Source organism: Lontra canadensis, unplaced genomic scaffold, assembly GCF_010015895.1.
Source record: "Lontra canadensis isolate GAN:19392208 unplaced genomic scaffold, GSC_riverotter_1.0 scaffold35, whole genome shotgun sequence".
In the NCBI taxonomy this organism is placed as follows: domain Eukaryota; kingdom Metazoa; phylum Chordata; class Mammalia; order Carnivora; family Mustelidae; genus Lontra; species Lontra canadensis.
This window is the reverse complement of record NW_022631029.1, coordinates 9,638,841-9,662,964: the sequence shown is the minus strand read 5'-3', so window position 1 is coordinate 9,662,964 and position 24,124 is coordinate 9,638,841. Positions and strand designations below refer to the sequence as shown.

At 39.7% G+C, this 24,124-nt stretch overlaps 1 protein-coding gene across 5 annotated transcripts in view; it reads left to right on the top strand.

Moving 5' to 3' along the window:
- The window catches only part of DCAF1 (DDB1 and CUL4 associated factor 1), an 81,159-nt gene that overhangs the window by 36,664 nt on the left and 20,371 nt on the right, over positions 1-24,124 (top strand). For 4 of the 5 annotated variants that reach the window (XM_032868172.1, XM_032868171.1, XM_032868173.1 and 1 more), the window contains 14 exons: positions 3,676-3,834; positions 4,484-4,663; positions 5,768-5,977; positions 6,683-6,852; positions 10,736-10,860; positions 11,812-13,072; positions 13,659-13,857; positions 14,801-14,883; positions 15,466-15,550; positions 18,062-18,295; positions 18,876-18,969; positions 19,528-19,632; positions 19,842-19,915; positions 20,646-20,747. In XM_032868172.1, coding sequence (XP_032724063.1) covers positions 3,676-3,834; positions 4,484-4,663; positions 5,768-5,977; positions 6,683-6,852; positions 10,736-10,860; positions 11,812-13,072; positions 13,659-13,857; positions 14,801-14,883; positions 15,466-15,550; positions 18,062-18,295; positions 18,876-18,969; positions 19,528-19,632; positions 19,842-19,915; positions 20,646-20,747 — 3,081 coding nt within the window. Of the gene's footprint in view, positions 1-3,675; positions 3,835-4,483; positions 4,664-5,767; positions 5,978-6,682; positions 6,853-10,735; positions 10,861-11,811; positions 13,073-13,658; positions 13,858-14,800; positions 14,884-15,465; positions 15,551-18,061; positions 18,296-18,875; positions 18,970-19,527; positions 19,633-19,841; positions 19,916-20,645; positions 20,748-24,124 lie in introns of those variants that run through there. The other variant, XM_032868175.1, reaches the window with a different exon arrangement.

Below are 24,124 nucleotides of genomic sequence, written 5' to 3'. Positions count from 1 at the left end.
AAAAAAAAAGAAATAGAGGCAGACCCCAGTTCAGTAGAGGTAAGTGATTTTCTAGGTTGTAGAGGCACTAAATGTGGGAGGGCAGGTTAGTCTAGTCAAAGGGAATCTGACTGGAAAGATAGAAGTTGAATGAATAACATTGTGGCTGTCATACATTTCTACCAAGCAGGTAACTTCATGAACAGAGTACCTTTCTGTGCTGTTTACAATATTTTTTTTTTTAAAGATTTTATTTATTGATTTGACAGAGAGATATCACAAGTAGACAGGGAGGCAGGCAGAGAGAGAGAGAGAGAGGGAAGCAGGCTCCCCGCTGAGCAGAGAGCCCGATGCGGGACTCGATCCCAGGACCCTGAGATCACGACCCGAGCCGAAGGCAGCGGCTTAACCCACTGAGCCACCCAGGCGCCCTGCTGTTTACAATATTAAGATAAATTAAGTCTCTATCGTTTGGTTAAGAGATACCGTCTATGATTTCTTTTAGATATTGTAGATGTTGTGGAAAAATGTGTGGGGTACAAAGGAAGGGGTGGTTTCTTCTTACTGAGAAATGTTTCCGGAAAACACCTCTGAAAAAGAAGTGATGCTCCTTCTGGCTCTTTAAAAAGTTACAACTTTAAGGGGGGAAAAAAAAGCTATAGCTTTATTCTTGATATTCCAGAGCTGTGCTGTCCAATAGAAGTTTTGGTAATGGGGCGCCTGGGTGGCTCAGTGGGTTAAGGCCTCTGCCTTTGGCTCAGGTCGTGATCCCAGGGTCCTGGGATTGAGCCCCGCATTGGGCTCTCTGCTCAGCAGGGAGCCTGCTTCCCTTCCTCTTTCTCTGCCGGCCTCTACCTGTAATCTCTGTCTGTCAAATAAATAAATAAAATCTTAAAAAAAAAAAAAGTTTTAGTAATAATGGAAATTTTCTCTGTCTTTGCTGTTTAATACAGTGGCAACTGGCTGTGTAACCACTTACAATGTAGCTAGTGCCACTGAGGTATTGAATTTTTATCTTAATTTAATTAGCCACAATGTGGCCAGTGGCTATTGCACTGGACAGCACAGTTCCAGAGTATTTTGAAATGAAATAGAAACGAGAAAAATTGCCTTTCAGATCCTAGAAATTTTAAATTTGGAGGAGGTCCGGTATATAGTGGAGTAACATATATTTCTTTGTGTGGATGCAGTGTGTGTGTGTGTGTGTGTGTTTGTGTGTGTGTGAGAGAGAGAGAGAGAGAGAGAGAGTAAATTCATTATATATATATATTTTTTTAAAAGATTTTATTTATTTATTTGACAGAGAGAGATCATGAGCAGGCAGAGAGGCAGGCAGAGAGAGAAGGGGAAGCAGGCTCCCCGCTGAGGAGAGAGTCCGACTCGGGGCTTGATCCCAGGACCCTGGGATCATGACCCGAGCCGAAAGCAGAGGTCTTAACCCACTGAGCCACCCAGGCGCCCCGTAAATTCATTATATTTTGAACAATGAAATGAAGCTGGAGGTCAGAATTCTCTCCAGTCCAAAGGTTTTGCTTTTCAGTGCAGCATCCTGTTCTAAATAGGATATAGTGGAAGAAAGGATTTGGACAGTTGCTATATCTATAGGTTATGTGTGAGGAATTATAATGGGTGTCATTCATTATTCAACTGTTTCCATGCAGAGTCTTTTTTTTTTTTTTAAAGATTTTATTTATTTATTTGACAGAGATCACAAGTAGGAGAGATGCAGGCAGAGAGAGAGAGGAGGAAGCAGGCTTCCTGCTGAAGCAGAGAGCCCGATGCGGGACTCGATCCCAGGACCCCGGGATCATGACCTGAGCTGAAGGCAGAGGCTTTAACCCCCTGAGCCATCCAGGCACCCCTCCATGCAGAGTCTTAATAAGGGATTAAAGAAAATGAAATAAGGGTGAACAGGGAAAAATGACAAAAGAGATCTTTCTTATGGGGAAATAATAATGTAGATGGGGCATCTGGGTGGCTGAAGACTCTATTTCAGCTCAGGTCGTGATCTCAGGGTTGTGAGATCCAGCCTTGTGTTGGTTCTATGCTCAGTGTATCATCTGTTGGAGATTCTCTCCCCCTGCTCCCACTCCTCTCCCTGCTTGGACACTCTTTTTCTCAAATAAGTAAGTAAATAAATAAAATCTTAAAAAAATAATGTAGAAAGATGTGTACTCTTATTCAAAAGGAAGACTCAGTTGTATACAAAGAGGGACAGGTGCTGAAGTAGTAGAAACAAAATGCATTAAAATAGTAATTTGAAGAACCCGCTCTTAAATGGAGATACAACATAATGAAAGAAAATAGAATCTTTGCTTACACTAGTGAAGTGATCTAGGTCATAGGCTTTGTATTGGTAAAGGTTGAACCTGCTTACTCTGTTTTCCCACTTGCCTATCCTGGCAGTGGAACTGCCACTTAATGGTAGTGACATGTGAAAAACTACATGCAGTGGCCTAAGGGTTGGAGGGAAACCATATGTGGTTTAGCTACTTCTTGGGGGATTGACTTGTGTAACAGACAAGAGTAAAGAGGGAAGGGATTTGAAATTACATATAAGGATTAGTCTGAGTATGGGTGTTGAGAAAACTTCTGAAGAAGGTACATGCCTTTTGTTTTTGCCATTGACCTTGGCAAGGTTTGTATCAAATTCCATACTTGTCTAGTTGTACTTCTGTACAACTAGACAACTCTGTGTTGTCTATACTTTGTGCTTTTGTCACCACCCAGAAGACACCTTGGTAAGAGAAACAGGAGGGGGAGCTCTAGTTCTTCTGAGGCTCTGTCCACATTAGACTGGGTTCAGAGTCATCAAATATAGCCTTGCTGCTCACATTTGTACTTCCTGCCTTTCAAATTGCCCAGAAGATCAGGGCCATCCAGAAGATCAGGTCCACCTGGGGAGGCTAGTGGGACTTAAACGGGAAGTTAACAAAGCTTTAAAGATAACAAACTTTTTTTTTTTTTTAAGATTTGTTTATTTGAGAGAGAGAAACAACGAGAGTGCAAGAGAGGGCAAGCAGGGGGAGGGGCAGAGAGAGGGAGAAAGGAAACTCCCTGCTGAGCAGGGAGCAAGACATGGGGGCTCCATCCCATGAGAGCCTGAGATCATGACCTGAGCCAAAATCAAGAGTTGACCCTTAACCTACTGAGCCATCCAGACATCCCTAAAGACAACAAACTTTTAAAGGTCAATTTAAGGTGTCTTCTGATAAAGTTCAAAAATTTACTAGTTTTGGTAATTTGCTGAAGATGGAGTCATACATATTTAGGGATCAGTATAAAAGAAGGCAAAGTTTGTCATTATATTAGATGATGAGTCAGTGACTTAGCCAAAACTAGAACATAGAGCTGATTATGTTCAAAAGAATTGAATAGAAAGGTTAAAAATTCTTTAGGGAAGCTATGTACTAATAAAGTGGTAATGGAATTATGTTATTATTTATAGCAGTATTTTTCATTTCTTATTTTTCACCTTTATAAAAACTTTTGGTATTAGAAGGGAATGTTAAGAAATCTTAAGAGTTCTTTGGGTTTTTTGTTTCCCTTAAGCAGTACTAGTTTTACTTCTGTTTTGAGGGAGTGGTTGTCTACTTCAGAGGATTCCTTTTATTTAGCAGCTTGATTTAATGTTTTTGAAGAGATTTTGTGATTATTTTAGATCGTTTCACAATGACATGTGTCCTTTTTGCTTAGCACCTTGCATCTCTCCTGCTCCACAACAAGTTTGCCACAGAATTTGTTGCACATGGTGGAGTACAGAAATTACTGGAAATTCCTCGTCCTTCTATGGCTGCAACTGGTGTATCCATGTGCTTGTATTACCTGTCCTACAACCAAGATGCCATGGAAAGAGTAAGTCCAGTGCATTTAGAGTATGGGAATGGAATTGGGTGGGGAGACACTCTAGTTCATTCACTGAATGACTTTTGGGTAAGAAGGAAATGAGTAGTTGGAGTAAATTTTATTTTGTTTTTATTTTTTTAAAGAGTTATCCATTTATATTAGAGAATATATGCGAGGGGGAGGAGGGACTGAGGTAAAGGGAGAGAGAATCCTCAAGCAGACTTCCTGGTGAGCTTGGAGCCTGCTGCGGGGCTCAGTCCCAGGACCCTGAGATCATGACCTAAGCTGAAATCAAGAGTTGGACGCTTAACTGACTGAGCCACCCAGGTGTTCCTCTTTCTCATCTTTTAAGGGGGAGAACTTAATACCTATGGAACCAAGCACTGAGAGCATTAAAGGATGTAAATATTTGCAGAATTTGGCACTCAGTAAATATAGCTCAGATTTGAGTATGTATCTAAGTTTAGGTTTTCAGGTTTGGAATAGATTGTTACAGAATTTCATTTGTTAAAATTTAAGCTTTAAACTCAGAATGACCTAATCAGTAATGATCGTTGAATTCTGCAAAGATACCTAGTTATACTGGTGAATATTTTATGCCCTTTGAAGGTTTCTTTACCTGAAATTTTTAAAAAATTATGATTTATTTTTTTTGCAGGTTTGTATGCATCCCCACAATGTTCTGTCTGATGTGGTGAACTATACCCTATGGTTAATGGAATGTTCTCATGCCTCAGGGTGCTGCCACGCTACCATGTTTTTCTCAATTTGCTTCTCCTTCCGGGCTGTGTTGGAGCTCTTTGACCGCTATGATGGTCTTCGTCGTCTGGTGAATTTGGTGAGGTTCTCAGTGGCTTCTGCTTGTGAGGAATAGGGGTCCTGCTTCTCTTTGCTGCCTTTCAGTAGTGTCGTGGGAGGAAGCTTTTTTTCCTTCTCTCTTTTTTAAAAGATTTCATTTGTAAGTAATCTCTGTACACATTGTGGGACTTGATCATATGCTCCACCAACTGAGCCAGCCAGGTACCCTGAGAGGAAGCTTCTGACTGGAGGAATTTTGCTGTCATTGTTTGTTTGTTTGTTTTTTAAGATTTTATTTATTTATTTGTCAGAGAGAGAGGGAGAGAGAGCAGAAGCAGGGGGAGCAGCAGGCAGAGGGAGAAGCAGGCTTTGTTGCTGAGCAAGGAGCCGGATGTGGGACTTGATCCCAGGACCCTGAGATTATGACCTGAGCCGAAAGCAGATGCTTAACCGTCTGAGCCACCCAGGCATCCCTGTTATTCTTTGTGAATGAAGGTTTTTTTCTCCCTGTTTTCACAAGTTTCTCTTCCTCTTAAGTGGTTAGAGAACTCTGTGCCTTTGTAGACTTGTTTTGAATATAGTAATCTCTCTCATAGGGGAGTTGTGTTGATAATCTTGATCTTCCTAAAATCAACGGTTTTGTGACTGAATGTCTTTCAACATGTTTAAAAACTATGTAATCTTTCTTTCTCGCTCTCTCTTTCTTTCTTTCAAGATTTATTTATTTATTTAATTTAGAGAGAGAGAGTGTGTGTGTGTGTGTGTGTGTGTGTGCGCAGTAGGGGGAGGGACAGAGGGAGAGAGAGAGACTCCCAACAGGACTCTGCTGAGCACAGAGCCCAACATGGGGCTCAGTCTCCCGACTCAAGAGATTATGACCTGAGCTGAAACTAAGAGTCAGATGCTTAACCAACTGAGCGGCCCATGCGTCCCAAGCTGTGTATTATTTCAGTAATTATTTATTTCCAATAACTGGTTTGCTTTTATATGGCTACTCTTAGCATGTTGTATAGACAGATAAGCTTCGATACTGGTCAGTGTTGTTGAGCATAAATGTTTACTGTAATCTTTTTCTTCCTTTTACTTTTCTCTTTTTGTTTTTCCCTTGCTTCCCTTTTGCCCCATTTTATCTCTTTCTTAATAGATCAGTACTTTGGAGATTCTAAATTTGGAAGACCAGGGTGCACTTCTGAGCGATGATGAAATATTTGCCAGCCGCCAAACTGGGAAACACACCTGCATGGCCTTGCGCAAGTACTTTGAGGCCCACCTGGCCATTAAATTGGAACAAGTGAAGCAGTCACTTCAGAGGACTGAGGGTGGCATTCTTGTCCATCCTCAACCCCCATACAAGGTGAGAGGACCTTGTCTCAAAAGGGAAAGTTGTTAGCTCTCCATAGCTAAGTTTCTTAGGCCTGAAACTTGTTCGATCAGTGGTATGTCCAGTGTCCAATGTGGATGTCCAGTGTTTGATTATACTTGCCCTGTGCGGAGGCAGAATACCTGAAAATGGGTGTACCAGAGACTTGTTCTGCTCCCTGTTGTAAGTTGCTACTTCTCTGGGGTATTAGAACTAAAAGATGAAGTGGAGTATGTATAAAAGGGTTTTCTTTTATGAAAAGTACTAGATATTTTACCTCCTCCTATGTGGAATTTTTTTTCTGAAAGGATACATCTGTTACTCCACTTCTCTATCATGTTTGAACTTACTTCCTGTGTTTTGGAGTGTAGATTAATATCTATACTCCATTGTGATTTTAAAAATCACAAATTGAAAAGAAAACAGTTTTATGTGATGCTTCTTTCTTTAGCTGTGAAACATGTACACCAACAAATCAAACGTTCTTTTACCTATTTTGGGCAAAATGTATTATAAGTATGATTATAAATAAAAGGTTACATGTATGTTCATTATTTCACATGTGGGTTGTTGACTCAATTGTGGAATTTGAAAGCTATTATTACTTAGCTTTATTAAAACCTGTTGGCCATTGAGCTGTGATGGAGAAGAAGCAGGCAGGTGATAGAGTTCTTTAATAATATGTATCTCTCCTTACAGGCGTGTTCATATACTCATGAACAGATTGTGGAAATGATGGAATTTTTGATAGAGTATGGCCCAGCGCAACTGTATTGGGAACCAGCTGAAGTCTTCCTCAAGCTTTCTTGTGTTCAACTCTTGTTGCAGCTTATTTCTATTGCCTGTAATTGGAAGACCTATTATGCAAGGTGGGATCAGAGAACTGTTTTAAATGAAATTAGATTTTGCTTTTTGGTAAAGTTGATGTTGGTTTGTATATAGCATATGCTTAGCAAGCATTTGTTGAACTGAATTGAAAGTTTGGGCATGAATCTGAGAAACTAGATTAAGAAGGATTTTTTTTTCTTTTGTTTTTTAAGATTTCATTTATTCGAGAGAGAGAGAGAGAGAGAGAGCAGTGAACACAAGTGGGGGGTGGGGAGAGGGAGTAGCAGGCTCGATCTGGGAGAGAGAGCCCAGTGCGGAGCTTGACCCCAGGATCCTGGGATCATGACCTGAGCAGAAGGCAGACGCTTAACTGACTAAGCCACCCAGGTGACCCAGGAGCATAATATTTTTAATTTATAGAGTACTTGTTTATGGTTGATGATGAATACTACATAATAGGCAGGGATCAACATCTGTACTCTCAGAAGTTGTATGAGTTACATAGCTGCAGAGGTGGGGTTGAAGTCCTGTCTTGAGACTACAGTCCAATATTTTTTGGTATTTAGACTTTAAATAGCTCTCTACTGCTTAACAGCCGCATGTGATGTTTATCTTCCTCTCACATAAAACTGTATTTTGTTCTGTGAATATCCTAAAGACCATCACATCGTACACTTTAAATAGGTGAATTGTGTAGTATGTGAATTATAGCTCAATAAAGCTGTTTTTTTAAATAGGAAAAAATACCTATTTTGTGCTTTTGTTATGATTTTCACAATTCAGTTAAGAGCTGTTAAGGCAGAGCAGGATGAGGCTCAGAAAAGGACAGTTGATAGAATCAAGAGGTTGGGTGGGTTCTATTTGAGGATGATGTACAAGAATGAAAATTGTATTTTGGAAATGATAGATTCTGGAGACAGCATAGCAACAAAGTTTACAAAGAGTGGTTCTTTACCTTTTTTCTCTATCTAGCCATTGCCATTAAAGCCAAGACGGGCTTATTTAGAGTGCATATGGCTTGTTTGAGAAATGTCAGGATATTAAATCTAGGGAGATATTTTAGAGCAGCCATTTTCAAACTTTTTGGTCTCAGTAGAGGAGCCATTTTCAAACTTTTTGGTCTCAGGACATCTTTACTGTATTAAAAATTATTGAGAACCTCAAAGAACTTTGTGTTAAATCTGTTGACATTTAACAGAAAATAAAACTGAGAAAATATAAAATTATTTATGAATTTACTTAATTTCAACTCATTGCATATTTAGCATTTTTTTATGAAAAATTTCCAGAATAAAACCAGATAATTTCAGCAGGGTTTTTAAATGTCTGCTGAATATCTCATATCTGCTTTTGTATTCATTCTTTTGTGACTTCACACATGACCCATCCTCTAGAAAGCTCTAGTATCTACTCGTGAGAGAATGAGAGTGAGAAAGGAAAATAACATTTTAGTGTTAATATGAAAATAGTTTTTACATCACAGGACCTTTTGAAAGGGCCTCAGAGATCCCTGGGGTTCCCTAAGCACACTTTGTGAACCACTGTTTTTTTAATTTTTTTTTTTTTGTGAACCACTGTTTTATTAGAGTATTAAAGTAGGTTATTATATTTACTTGAACTTTGCTGAAAATGATAAAAGCTCTAAATAGAGAACTAGGAAAATTATAAATACATTTTTTGAGTGGTAAATCAATATTTGGATTACTAAGAAAATATAAATATGTTTGGAATATATCCTTCAAAAGTTTTTTTTTTTTTTTTTTTTTAAGATTTTATTTATTTATATGCCAGAGAGAGGGAGAGAAAAAAACACAGCTGGGGGAGCAGGAGGCAAAGGGAGAAGCAGTCTCCCTGCTAAGCAAGGAACCTGATGCAGGACTTGATCCCAGGACCCTGGGATCATGACCTGAGCTGAAGGCAGATGATTAATTGACTGAGCCACCCAGGCATTCCTAAGTTTGTTTTTAAAAATAAATACTTGTTTCTGTTTAGAATATACAGAACCTTAGAAAAGAAAATTATTCTTAGCCGCTGTTAATTTCTCCAGTCTATTTTCCATAATGTATGTAAGTATACATAATTGAGATCATAGCATTTAACCAAATTCACCTTTTTTATGAAATAATTCAAAATACAAAAAGGTACAGAGACTACTCAGTACTCAAGGTTGGCACGTGGTGGCATTTCTTCTTTCTCAGTTCCTTTTCCTGTCTCCCCACAGTGACCAGTCTTACTAAGTGCATTCTCTTCATGTTTTATTTTATACATATGTGTATATATAAACAATAATGTGCTTCTTTATGTTTTTAACTTACATAAATATTATCCTATGTGCATCTTTTGCAACTTGCTTTTTTCACCCTTATGTTTCTGAGATTTTTTTTTTTTTTTTTAAAGATTTTATTTATTTATTTGACAGAGATCACAAGTAGGCAGAGAGGCAGGCAGAGAGAGAGAGAGAGGAAGGGAAGCAGGCTCCGTGCTGAGCAGAGAGCCGATGCTGGGCTCGATCCCAGGACCCTGAGATCATGACCTGAGCCGAAGGCAGAGGCTTTAACCCACTGAGCCACCCAGGCGCCCCTGTTTCTGAGATTTATATGTGGTATTTATTTGAACTCTTGTGTTTCTGTACTAGTTTATTATCCTATTGATAGACGTTTAGGGCTTGTTAATTCTTTTTTTTTTTTTTTTTTTGCTATCAAGTGAATGGTACCACAGACCTCTTTTTCAAGTCTCTTTGAGGATATGACGTATATAATCTGGATTGTAGGGCACCTGCATTTCATATTTAGTAGATGTTGCATATCATTTTCAGGAGGGTATGGGAGTTTTCATTCTCTACCTTTTTCCCAATAATTGGTATTGTCCAACATAAAATTATATCTTATGTTTTGTGTTTCATTAATGTTGTATTCTGAGCCTTTCCCTTTGTCCTTTAGAGTTCTTTGAAAACACCTGTTTTTTGAAAACACCTGTCTGTAGCTGCAGAGTATATCATAATTTAACATAATTTTAACATAATTTAACAAACACGTATTCCTATTGTCTTTGTAGATTTTCTAATTTCTTTTGTTATTTTAAATGATGCGATAATGGATATCATAGCACATAAATGCTTGTTTGTACATTTATTTATTTATTTATTTATTTTTTAAAGACTTTATTTATTTGACAGAGATCACAAGTAGGCAGAGAGAGAGAGAGAGGGGAAGCAGGCTCCCTGCTGAGCAGAGAGCCTGATGCGGGGCTCGATCCCAGGATCCTGACATCATGGCCTGAGCTGAAGGCAGAGGCTTAACCCACTGAGCCACCCAGGTGCCCCTTGTTTGTACTTTTTAATTAGGACAGATTCCTCCAGGTGAAATTCCTGGGCTAAAGCTTATGCATATTTAAATAATCTTGTTTCCTATTTTTAGATTATTTTCTCAAAAGAGAGTCCTATTTTTGTTCCCACCAAAAGTTGTTTTTTTTTCTTTTTTTAAAAGATTTTATTTATTTATTTGACAGAGATCACAAGTAGGCAGAGAGGCAGGCAGAGAGAGAGGAGGAAGCAGGCTCCCTTTTGGGCAGAGAGCCCAATGTGAGGCTCGATCCCAGGGCCCTGGGATCATGACCTGAACCGAAGGCAGAAAGCTTAACCCACTGAGCCACCCAGGTGCCCCGAGAGTGTTTGTTTTTATACATCCTTACCAGCATTGAGGATTATCCTTTGTTTTTAATCTTAGTAGTTTGTGTGGTGAAAATCCCATCCCAATTGTTTTGGAAGTAATATCATGGTAACTTACAAATCCTTTCTTGATGTCATGGCTAGGGACAGAGCTACACAGGTAGTTCTGATCCTTTATGTCTCTCTCTCTCTTTTAACTGTTGTTTTTTTTTGGCTGTATCCTAGTTTCCATTTGAGTAATTATTTCTCCTGTCTAGGAATGACACTGTGCGCTTTGCCTTGGATGTCCTGGCTATTCTCACTGTTGTGCCAAAAATCCAGCTCCAGTTGGCAGAATCAGTGGATGTGCTGGATGAGGCTGGCTCCACTGTCTCCACTGTAGGTAGGTTGTACCTTTTCGTTTTTGTGATTGCTTTGTCTGGATTTGTTTTTATTTGCTATTCTGGCCACGTCTGTTTACTTAATTTGCAATATTAGTACAGAAAGTAGTGATGGAGGGTGCCTTGTCCCATCTAAGTTGTGTTCTGCACACTTTTATATAAAGGAGTTGTGTTAGTGAACTCAGATTTTCTGAATGGTACATGTGCTATGATGGGACATAGTCATTCTTGAAAACCTTGTACTCTGCAGGGTCTTGTGTTAAAATAAAGTTTATGGGAAAAATGGGTTGGGGCAGACAATAAAAAACTTAAAGCAGATTTGTAATCTAAGCTCTAACAAAATCAGTAATTGGCAAACCACTCAGAATGGACAAAAGCTATCATACACAAGAACAAAAGGAAAGTATGTTTTGTTTGAAAATATACTTTATTAAGAACAGGACTGGTAACAGCTCCTGCTAAGGTGAGCATGCAAAGTGGTGTGACTGGCTGTGGGTTTTGGGGTGCACCAGCACTTTGGGGGAGAAAGCCTGATGTGTGCAGCCACTTTTTTTAAACTTTCTTCATATAGCAGAAAGCGTTCCTGATGCCATTGTGGCAATCAGGCTGAGGGCTTTTCCCTTTTCTGCTAAAGGTTTTAATTTATTCCTGCTATTTTTGCTCCCCTTACCAGGAAAAATTGCACATGACCCTTGGTGACTTCCACATAATACTGACATCATTCCCCTATTTAACAACTGCATATGAGGTATTACATCATGAAGATATAGTGTAATAGAATTGATTATATTTTATTCAAATAATTCCTTGTTCTCTAATAAATAAAAAGGTATAGTAGTTTTAAGTGGAACAAAATGAATAGAAGTCTGCATTTTGACTCTGGAACAATCATTGAAGTTGGCTGTTAGTTTTATGAGGAGTAATATAAAATGTTTTGCATTTCTCCTCTGTAGGTATCAGCATTATTTTGGGAGTGGCTGAGGGTGAGTTCTTTATCCATGATGCTGAAATTCAGAAGTCAGCACTTCAGATTATCATCAATTGTGTGTGTGGCCCAGATAACAGAATATCCAGTATTGGCAAATTTATCTCTGGAACTCCTCGGAGAAAGCTGCCTCAGACTCCCAAAAGCAGTGAGCACACCCTGGCCAAGATGTGGAATGTGGTCCAGTCCAACAATGGCATCAAGGTGCTCCTGTCCTTACTGTCCATCAAGATGCCCATCACCGATGCAGACCAGATAAGGGCTCTGGCCTGCAAGGCCCTAGTGGGCCTGTCACGCAGTAGCACTGTCCGGCAGATCATCAGCAAACTGCCTCTTTTCAGCAGCTGCCAGATCCAGCAGCTGATGAAGGAGCCTGTCCTGCAGGACAAGCGCAGTGACCATGTCAAGTTCTGCAAGTATGCCGCTGAGCTCATTGAACGAGTGTCAGGAAAGCCACTTCTCATTGGCACTGACGTGTCTCTGGCACGACTGCAAAAAGCAGATGTTGTTGCCCAATCAAGGATTTCCTTCCCTGAGAAAGAGCTGCTTCTGTTGATACGAAACCATCTCATTTCTAAAGGGCTTGGGGAGACAGCAACTGTGCTGACGAAAGAGGCTGACTTGCCCATGACTGCTGCCTCTCATTCATCTGCCTTCACCCCAGTCACTGCTGCTGCTTCTCCTGTCTCTCTTCCCCGAACCCCTCGCATCGCCAATGGCATTGCAACTCGACTGGGCAGCCATGCCGCTGTGGGTGCCTCCGCCCCTCCTGCCCCTGCCCATCCTCAGCCACGGCCCCCCCAGGGTTCACTAGCTTTGCCTGGCCCATCTTATGCAGGCAATTCCCCCTTGATTGGTAGGATCAGTTTTATCAGAGAGAGGCCATCACCCTGCAATGGCAGGAAAATCAGAGTGTTGCGGCAGAAGTCGGACCATGGCGCCTACAGCCAAAGCCCAGCCATAAAAAAGCAGTTGGACAGACATCTTCCTTCCCCACCTACGCTGGACAGTATCATCACAGAGTATCTTAGAGAGCAGCATGCTCGCTGCAAGAACCCAGTTGCCACCTGCCCACCTTTCTCTCTCTTTACTCCTCATCAGTGTCCTGAGCCAAAACAGAGGCGGCAAGCGCCAATAAACTTTACCTCAAGGCTAAACCGCAGGGCATCATTTCCAAAGTATGGAGGGGTAGATGGCGGATGCTTTGATAGGCACCTTATCTTTAGCAGGTAAGGAGAGGCCACCTCCCTGGGAACTGGAATGATTCTTCTATTTAAATCAAAGTGTGTGGGTGATACCCGTATAGAGTGATGAATCCAGAAAGCCAGACTATTTGTTGGTCTGAAATACCAATGATTGTCACTTTGTGTGAACACGAGTAATGTGGCTGTACCCCCTTTTGCCAACCATGGGGTCCGTGTGTGATTGTTGTATATTGTTAAGACACTCTGTGTTCTTGTTACAACTAGTATTTTTTTTAGAACCCATGCACCATGCTGTGCCTAACTAGACTCCCAAACTTGTTTTTTTGGGGGTCCAAGTTGTCTCCTATTCTGATTCTTCACAAATCTCGTATAAAGATGATGGAATTGCAGGTGTTAAACATGGGGATTTTTGTTACTGTTTAAATTTGGGAGTAGAGGTCCTTTTCGCTCGCTTAAAACGGAAATGAACCACTGAAGGTCACTGTGATACTTCGGAAGAACCTGTTTGAAATATAAATGCTTTGGGTTTTTTTCTTTCATCCTTCTAGCAAAGTTTTCTTTTTTTTCAGAGTCCTTGTGCATTCTTTGTCTCTGATTGTCTTTTGCTTAGGTTCCGTCCTATTTCAGTGTTCAGGGAAGCCAATGAGGATGAGAGTGGCTTCACTTGTTGTGCATTCTCAGCACGGGAGCGGTTCCTGATGCTTGGCACCTGCACTGGGCAGTTGAAGCTCTATAATGTGTTTAGTGGACAGGAGGAGGCCAGCTATAACTGTCACAACTCGGCTATCACACATCTTGAACCTTCCAGGGTAAGGGTCCCCAGGTTGTTTTCACTTATTCTTAGATGGGTTGGTGAACTATCAGCTTGTGGGTTGGCTGTTTATTTGTATATAAACTTCTACTGGAACATAGCCATGCTTATCCGCATGGTCTGTGGCTGCTTCTGTGCTACAGTGGCAGAGCTGAGTAGTTGTGACACAGACCATATGGCTTACAAAGCCTAATGTATTTACCGTTTGGACCTTCAAGTAAAAGTTTACCAATTCTCTTCTAAGAAGGGGAGGTGTGTGTGGGTGTAATTTTTTTTTTTTTTAATTTGCCTCAGATGGAAACAGAGTCTATCAACTATGATCACAGAAGTTTTCCTTTTGTGTCAGGAATAGATTTCAAAGTGCTGTGAGTTTTTAAGAAAAAAGCATTATAGGATTCTAGTGGGTCATGGTTTATTAGTATTATTTTGTGGTTGGAATTGATACCTTTGTTATTTCTAAAAGTCAGGACTATTAAGATGACAAGGATAATTTTCCTGATTTTTGAGTAAAGAAGACTCAGTTTTGTTGTTCTTTTTGTTTTTTAATTTTAAGCGTTTTAAGCTAAGAAAGTCTAGCAAATGTTTTCAGTTGACTGATACTTCAGGTGAGGGGAGACTGAAGAATATGGCCAAATATTAAGAAAGGAGGAACCACCTTTGATATCTTTCCAAGTTTTTTCTTCCCCTACCCTTGGAACTATTGTATTTTTTGTTACTAGGTCAGGAGAATTTAGTATTTTCTTAAATTCAGGTATTTTTAGGACACTGCATGTGCACATACTTAAATTCTAGCAGCTTCAACCATTTCTTGGTTCTTTGGAGCTTTTCTATTTTCTATATGATACGACAATATTTTTTAAGCTTGTATTTTAAAATGCTAAGGGCAAATAGCTTTTATATAAATATGTGATTACCCACTGTGGGCCTCCTCCTTCTTTTAGGATGGGTCCTTACTCCTGACATCTGCTACTTGGAGCCAGCCTCTGTCTGCACTTTGGGGAATGAAATCAGTATTTGATATGAAGTATGTAACTACTTTTATAACTTTAGTCTTTCTGTTCTGCAATTTACCTAATTTATATTCTCTTCATCCAATTCTTCAACTTGAAGCCTTTTGGGAAAAGATGAATGCTGTGAGTTATGCTAATTTCTCTCTTCCTCATCTGTGACTTATGTTTAATAAGACTGTATCCTTTTTAGTTCCGGGATATTCTTAACAAGTATTCTTACCACTCCCATCACACAACTGACCCTTCACTAATCCAAAATGGCACATCTGTGTATTTTCTCATGTTCACATATGATAGTGGCACTTTTTGCTGGGGCATGTTTCAAAGACATGTGTGGCCTATTAGCCATTTTTTTTTTTAAACCAAGTAACTCCTGTTAATTACTTATAATTAATTATTTTGGATCTTCTTGGTCAAACATGGAGGAAATTTTTTTTTTTTTTAATCCTAAGTGTACAATTTTTCCTCTTTGGTTGTTGGGAATCCTCAGATGTGTATGGTCAGGCAGCAGGGTGAGAATCATGTTTATTTTCAGTCAGTTGAGTGAGTATGTTCTAAGGGTCCATCACTTAGGTACTTCTGTTGTTTGTCCATAGGCATTCCTTCACAGAAGATCACTATGTTGAGTTCAGTAAGCATTCTCAGGATCGGGTCATAGGTACAAAAGGAGACATTGCCCACGTAAGTACTTAAGAATCCACTGCTTTCAAGCTAATTATGCCCATTTGTTTGTACTCAAAGCTTCTGGACTGAAGGAGGCTCCTAAGGGCAACAACAAATTGCCTAGTGATATTCTTTTTAAATAGAATCTAGCAGTGTAATAAAGTAGTTCTAAGCTACATGGGACCAAACATGAACTAATCTGGCAACTCGGGAGAGATGTCATTAGCATAGCAGTTACTTTCAAATACTTAGTTTTAGGTGAAATGTAAGTCCGTGCCTCTATGAAGCCTCACCGGGGAGACAGTTAATAGAGGAGCAAATATATGGTATGTTAGATGTCGGTGCTGCCAAGCAAAAGAAGCAGGGTAGGAGGTAGGAAGTGGCGGTGGTGGTGTGGAGGACTTGTGTGTTTTATCTAGGATAATCAGTATCACTAATTGGGTGATTTGAAGGAAGTGTGGGTGTCATGTAGCAGTCTGGGAGGAAAATGTTTTAAGATATAGGGAATGTCAAGGGAAAAGCCCTTACTTGGGAGGTGGGAGAGAGAGGAGGGGAGAACAGGTCAGTGTCGGGAATGGGGGCAACACATATCATAGTAGTATCTTACAGGGTGTTGTTAGGACCTCTGACTTTTCCTCTGAGATGCAGATACTGGAGGGTGAGCAGAGGACACATGATTAGATGTAAAGTTCCTGAAGTGTGATTCTGGCTTCTGTGAGAGAAGCAAGAGCAGGCCTTCCAGTTAGGATGTCGTGTCAGCACACATGTGAGGGCTGCAGGAGGGCTGGGCACAGGTGGTCATGGCACAGGTGAGGAGAAGTGATACATTTGGGCCCTGGGATTCTAGACACGTGCAGTTTGTTATTCTATTAGACATTCAAGTTGGGAATGGGCAGTTGGCTATACAAAATGGGAGTTCAGGAGAGAGTTCTGGGATAGGAGATACAAATACAGGAGTTATCTACATGCCGGTAGTCTTTAGAGCCATGAACCTGGATGAGATCATTAAGGAGGCTAGGGAAGAGAACTGTGGGGACAGTCCTGGCATGTGCCAATATTTCAGATTTGCCACATGAGGAGGGACTTGGGAAGGATACCAGGGGGAATGGCCAGTAAGGGAGAAGACCTTAGGAAAAAGATGTGCCACAGAAGGCGAGGGAAGATTCTTTTGAGGAATACTTGATCAGCTGAGTCAGAAACTATTGATGGGTATGTAAGATGAGAATTGAGAGGTACTGTTGATTGAATAATATGGAGCTTACTGTTAACTACATGAGGAGCTAGTTCTGTGCACCAGGGTGACAGTCTGATTAGAGTAGGTTCATGTGAGAACAGGAAAGTGGAGACAGTGAGTAGAGACAAATTTTATAAGTGTGTTTGCTGAAAAGCAGAATTGGGGTATAGTAGCTTGGAAAGTGGGGTGTGGGGAATATGGGAGTGTGAAGGGAGGGTTTCTCTCAAACTTTTCATTTGAAAATAGTGAAATAAAGTTGAAAGAGTAGTGTATATACCTACCACCTAGATTCAGCAGTGTAATGTTTTGCCATTTTCTGTCTAAATACGTATGTTTGTGTTTCTGAATCATTTGAGAGTAAGTTGCAGATATCATGACGTTTTATCTTTGAGTCTTACAGAATGCATATTCTAGCAATAAGGACATTTTACTGTATAATCACACTCTATTACCAAATATAAGAAAATTATACTAATTCCCAAATATCATCTGATATCCATTTCATCAGTTTTCCCCATTGTTCCTGATATGTTTGGTTTCAAATGCTTTTTGTTTTTTTGAACCAGGATCCAGCCAAGATTCACATATTGCATTTGGTTGTTATGTCTCACTAATGTTTTAAAGCCAAGAACCATTTCTCCAGTTTTCATGACACTGACTTTTGAAGAGACCAGGCTAGTTGTCTTGTCCCATGATCTCGATTTGTTTGTTTTCTTGTGGTGTCTCCTTATTTGTTCCTACATTAAAGGAGGATTTTATTTTAAAAGATTGGGAATATTACAGCATATGTATAAACTGATGGGAAAGATCTGGTCTCTGCATGGGTTGCACATTATAGACTTTGGAACTTCTGGTATTTCAGGGCTAAAAATATTGGGAGATTTTAAGGAGAAAGGGTATTTCATTGATGCCTTTTTCCAAAAAGTGGCCCTTTTAATAGTATTCCATGAGTAATTATTGGTCAATCCATATGAATTTCTCCATTTCAGTTGTAGAAACATTTTCTGTTTATTGAAAGGGGTAGGGGTAGAAGAGGGTTTTCGTATCTATTGCATTCTCTCTTTTCATTTTCTTGTGGGAAAGAGACTTTTCAAACCTTGAATGGGAACCAAAGCACTTAAACTTTGCTTGGATTGGTATAGTCTTCCTACTTTTCAGATATTTTACAATATTAGGGCTTTCATGATTTTGGTGGGATTTGGAAAACATGGAGAGATATTTTACACAACTTCTCTGTGAATTATCAGTGGATGGACTGGTCTGATTTTTCTCTTCCCACCCCTTCTTCTCTAAAGATTTATGATATTCAGACTGGCAACAAGCTGTTGACTCTGTTTAACCCAGATCTTGCCAACAACTACAAGAGGAACTGTGCCACCTTTAATCCTACAGATGATCTTGTCTTAAATGATGGCGTCCTCTGGGATGTCCGCTCTGCACAGGCCATCCACAAGTTTGACAAGTTCAACATGAATATCAGTGGCGTTTTCCATCCGAATGGACTGGAGGTCATCATTAATACTGAGATTGTATCCTTTACACCTGTGTCTTATTTTCAATTTGTTAGCTGGTTTTTGATGCAGAAATTATCTTTCTACCAACATCCTGTCAAAGTATCCACACAGGTAATAATTTGGTGCCTCTCCTTTGACGTGTTAGTTAATCTCCAGTGGTTGATAATTACCAATGACTTTGACTAGCATGTTTTTCTTTGTACTGAGAAGAGTGAGCAGATTCCTGCCTTGTGCTTCTTTCAAGTATCAAACTGGCTTTTATGTCTTGAGGATTTTCCTTTGGCACTACAGAAATCAATTGCTAGACATAAGAGCAAGATGAAGTGTTGCTATTGAGAGGATGGGAATTCGTGTTGCTTTCATGTATAAGAGGATACCATAGGAGATTTTCAGGGACATGATTCTATAATATACATTCTACATGCTTTTGTTTTACTTTGAAAGCATTTTTATTTTACTTCTTTAAAAAAAAAAACTTACCTTCAAAACATTCATATCTCACACAGAGGGGAAAAAACTAATATTTCAGAATTTCCCGTGAGGTTCCTTAAGAAATTTTGTATAAAATAATTTTCCTTGACTGCTGTCCTCCTAGTGGGATCTTCGTACTTTCCATCTTTTACACACAGTTCCTGCTCTGGATCAGTGTCGTGTGGTGTTTAACCACACGGGGACAGTGATGTATGGAGGTAATAAACTTTTTACTTTTCTACATTCTTTTTCCTCCTCCTTTTTCCCCTCATTAATTTGATACTTTTGGTTTGGAAATGTCTCTGAAATGTGAATTGAAAAACATTTGAAGGTTGTAACATAAAAGACAAAATGAGAGCACAAATGGTGACAAAGTTTGTTAATGAAAATAATGTTGATTTGGGGTGAAAGGCCACTGACTTTGAAGATAACAAGTAAATCTTGTATAGAAAGAAATTTCTTGCATTAATTTCCCATCTCTGTCATCATCCTCCCAGTATCATTATGAACTTGAAGAATCTTTGCTTTTGTGGTCTTGTGATATTATAAGCCTGTAGCTGTAACACTTATTAAGAGCTAGAGGAGAGGTTGAGGATACTGTTTGGGGTATGCAAGGAGGATGCGCTGAGAGGAATGAACTAGGCAGAGTGGATTTACTGCAAAGAAACTGAAGTCTTGATTGTCCATTAATATTTCTGCACTTGTGAATAGGGGATGTTTCTGATTTCTAATAGTGTTTTGCTCCTTGGCTACCTTTCCCCTTTCCTCCCCATTAGCTATGCTGCAGGCAGATGATGAAGATGACTTAATGGAAGAGAGGATGAAAAGCCCTTTTGGATCATCCTTTCGAACATTTAATGCAACTGACTACAAACCTATAGGTATGCATGAAAGAGCAGACATTGTTCATTTTGTCCTGTTTTGGTTTTCCTTATTTAAGATCCTCCCTTTTCTGTAATTTTTCACTGAAAGGCTGAGAAGTTATGGAAATATATGTGAACAATCACCTTGAAATTCCTTTAGAGGAAAAGCTAGTTTTAAGGTCATAGCAAGAGTCCAGTCCTGAATCTTGTCACATTCTGTTTTCCAGCAACTATTGATGTGAAACGGAACATCTTTGACCTGTGTACAGACACCAAAGACTGCTATCTTGCTGTCATTGAGGTAAAGGGAGCTGGCAGAAGCCCTGCTGTTTTGTTCTGATCTTTAGGATCATTTTCAAGTCATACAACAGGCATTTTTTTTGATCTAAGATACGTTCTAAAGTTGATGCATTTCTGAAGGTAGTTATTGATAGGCTACTCATGTGATGGGGAGATATGTATTATAAGAGAAATAATAAACTCCCAGTATAAAACAACATGGACACTGGGGCGCCTGGGTGGCTCAGTGGGTTAAAGCCTCTGCCTTCAGCTCAGATCATGTTCCCAGGGTCCTGGATCGAGCCCCGCATCGAGCTCTCTGCTCAGCAGGGAGCCTGCTTCCACCTCTCTCTCTATTTGCCTGCCTCTCTGCCTACTTGTGATCTCTGCCTGTCAAATAAATAAATAAAATCTTAAAAAAAAAAAAAAACCAATGTGGACAGTCTGTCACATTTTCTATTATCTCGGGTTCACCGTCATCCCTTTCTTAGAGGAGTCTGAATCTTGCCAGAGCAAGATTATTCATTCCAAGGATGGTCGTATCTCTTTTGCCTGTATCCCTTGCTTTGGGATCAGCCTTCTCATCTTGCTTTCTTTCCCTTTCTGTGTCCCAGGCATAACATTTTCAGAGTTAGTTCAAGAATTTTGGGTATCAGAAGAGTCAAGGTGCATGGATGCCAGTCCTAACTGAGATGTGGATGTGCGCCTTCTGAAAACTAACTGCTCTTCATGCATTGAGTATTCTCTTTCAGAACCAAGGCAGCATGGATGCTCTGAATATGGACACAGTGTGCAGGCTGTATGAAGTGGGCAGGCAACGTTTGGCAGAGGATGAGGATGAAGAGGAGGACCAGGTCAGTAGTCTTGGCGATATCTTGTTGCTGAACAATGCTTTATAGAACAATATCTTATGCTTTTCTTTTTTTGCTGTAAAGATTTTTTAATATTAGCCTTTGTTCCCTGTTGGCATATTGTGCAGGCGTATCATCCATAAAATTACCAAAATAACTAAAACTCAGGAGAAGGCGGATGTTTGTTACTATAAACCTTTAACCCCAGTACCTGATGGTCCTGTGAGTTCCATTTGTAGATTAATTAGCAATCACAGAAATTGTTTTGGAGGTTTCCTTGAACTCACTTTTGGGACCAGTGCCCTGTGTGGTTTCAGATGAGGAGCCCCCATATTCTCAGGGTCAGTACAAAACCGAAAAGTCAGCCTGCTGAGATGGGTCCTAGAAATGGCTTAAGCTTTATAAAGGTCTGGTTTGCGTTTTCTCAGTTTTATGGTGTAGTCTCTTTTCACAGTAATGGATTTGTAAGTAAAGATTTTGACACTTTTGGAAATTAAACATTTATTAATTGTGGGTAGTTAGTATGTCTCACAGAATCTTAGTCTCTTTTTCATAGAGGATTTTAAGTTACGGTCATATTCTAGGTGCTTGCCTATGTGGTGTGTCAGTATCCGTTCTGAGGAGTTCCTTAAACTTCTGACTTTGAGCAGATCTTTCCTGTCAACTGGGGTCACACCACATTCTCTATGCATAAAGCTCCTATAAACATCCATGTATAGGCTTTTCTGTGGACATAAATTTCAACTCCTTTGGGTAAATACTAAGGAGTGCTGTTGCTAGATTGTATGGGATGAGTTATATTCAATTTCTTAAGAAAATGACAAGCTTTCTGCCAAAGAGGCTATATAACGTTTTGAATTTTTACCATCAGTAAATAAGAATTCTTGTTGTTTCACATCCTTACCAGCATTTGGTGTTGTCAGTGTTTTGGATTTTGGACATTCTAATAGGTATATATAGTAGTATATATCACTATTTAATTAAATTTAAAAATTAATAGACATTCCTTTAGTTGAACAGTCTCTACACATGACCAAAATGTGTCATTTGATTTTTTTGGAGTAGGCAAGAACTAAGGTCTTTCAGTTTTATGAGCCTGCTACAAATGTTTTCTGAAAATGATTTAACTGAACCTGTTGACACCCTTCCTGATGGCTGGTACAAGACCAAAAGGAAGGAGACTTTCTCCACATTCCTTCTGGGCTCCTCCCCCATTTCAGGAAGCTTCTTTCTAAGTGGAAGGCTCTGTTGTTACTTTAATTTGCATCTCCCCGCTGGCTTATCTTGTGGAGCATCTTTCCACATGCTTATTTGCCATTTATAGGTCTTCTTTGGTGAGGTGTCAAAGCCATTGGCTTCTTTTTAAATTAGGTTGCTTGTGTTTTTGTTAACCTTTAAGAATTCTTTGAATACTTTGGCTAATAGTATTTTATATGATATGTTATTTTCAAATATTTCCTCTTAGTTTGTGGCTTATCTTCTCATTCTCTTGACTGTGTCTTTCACAGAGCAGAAGTTTTTGTCTTTATGAAGTCCAGCTAATCAATTATTTCTTTCATGATTGTACCTTTGAGGTTGCATCTATAAAGTCTTCAAACTCAGGGTCATCTAGATTTTCTCCTGTTATTTAGGAGTTTTGTACTTTGCATTTCACACTTAGGTCTGTGATTCTTATGGAGTTAATTTTTCTGAAGGGTGTAAGGTCTGTGTCTAGATTTATTTATTCTTTTTTTTTGCTTATAAATGTCCAGTTTAGGGGTGCCTGCGTGGCTCAGTGGGTTAAAGCCTCTGCCTTTGGCTCAGGTAATGATCCCAGAGTTCTGGGATTGAGCCACGCATCGGGCTCTCTGCTTAGCGGGGAGCCTGCCTCCCTCCCCCTGTCTCTCTGCCTGCTTCTCTGCCTACTTGTGATCTCTGTCTGTCAAATAAATAAATAAAATCTTTAAAAAAAAAGTCCAGTTTAAATACCATTTGTTGAAGACTTTTTTCCCATTGTATTGCCCCTGCTCTTTTGTTGAGGATCATTTGACTATTTGGGGTGGTGGAGGAGGGCAGGAGGAGAGGGAGAGAATCTTAAGCAGGCTCCATGCCCCACGTAGAGCCTAATAGAGGGCTCTATCCCACAACCCTGAGATGACTTGAGCTGAAATCAAGAGTTGGAGGCTTGACTGACTGAGCCACTCAGGTACCCTCAAATGACTATTTTTATGTGGATTTATTTCTAGGCTCTCTACTGTTCTGTTGATCTGTCTGTATTCTAAAATACCTCACTGACTCGGTTACTGTCACTTTATAGTAAGTTTTGAAGTTGTGTGATGCCAGTCCTCCAACTTTGTTCTCCTTCACTATTGTGTTGACTGTTCTGGGTTGTTTTCTTCTCCATATAAACTTTTTTTTTTTTTTAAAGATTATTTATTTATTTATTTGGTAGAAGAGACACAGTGAGAAAGGGAACACAAGCAGGTGGAGTGGGAGAGGGAGAAGCAGGCTTCCCGCTGAGCAGAGAGCCCGATGCAGGGCTCGATCCCAGGACCCTGGGATCATGACCTGAGCCGAAGGCAGTGGCTTAACCCACTGAGCCACCTAGGCGCCCCCCATATAAACTTTTGAATCAGTTTGTTGATATCTGCAACATAGCTGCTGGGATTTTGAATGGGAGTGCCTTATATTTATTTATAGATCAGTTTAGGAAGATCTGACATCTTGACAGTATTGAGTCTTCCTGTCCATTACTCTTTCATCAGAGTAATACAGTTTTCCTCCTACAGATCTTTTACATATTTTGTTACATTTATACCTAAGTATTAAATTTTGAGAGGTGGGGCTAATGTAAGTGATACTGTGTTTTTAATTTTAGTTTCCACTTGTTCATTGCTCGGGTGCAGGAAAGCTGTTAAATAGGAAAGATTGTGAATTACTTTTGTGTCCTGCAGCACTTGCTGTAATTGTTTAATTCAGTTTTCAGTATCAGTTCTTTGGGATTTTCTGCATAGTCCTATCATCTGCAAACATTGACAGTTTTATTTCTTCTTTCCTAGTCTGTACCCTTTCCCCCACTCTTCTTACCTATTGTATTAACTAGGACTTTCAGTATGATGTTGAAAAGTAGTGATCTTGATTCTGATCTTAGCAGGGAAGTTCTCAGTTTCTCACCATTAAGTATGATATTAGCTGGGTTTCTTAACAGTCCTTTATCTGGTTGAAGAAAGCTCCCCTCCATTCCAGTTTTACTCAGAGTTTTCAGTTATGGGTGTTGGGTTTTGTTAGTTTTTTCTGAATCTGTTGATGCGATCTTTTTTCTATAGCCTGTTGAAGTAATGAATTACATTAATTGATTTTAAAATGTGAACCATCCTTGCGTAGCTATAATACATCCTATT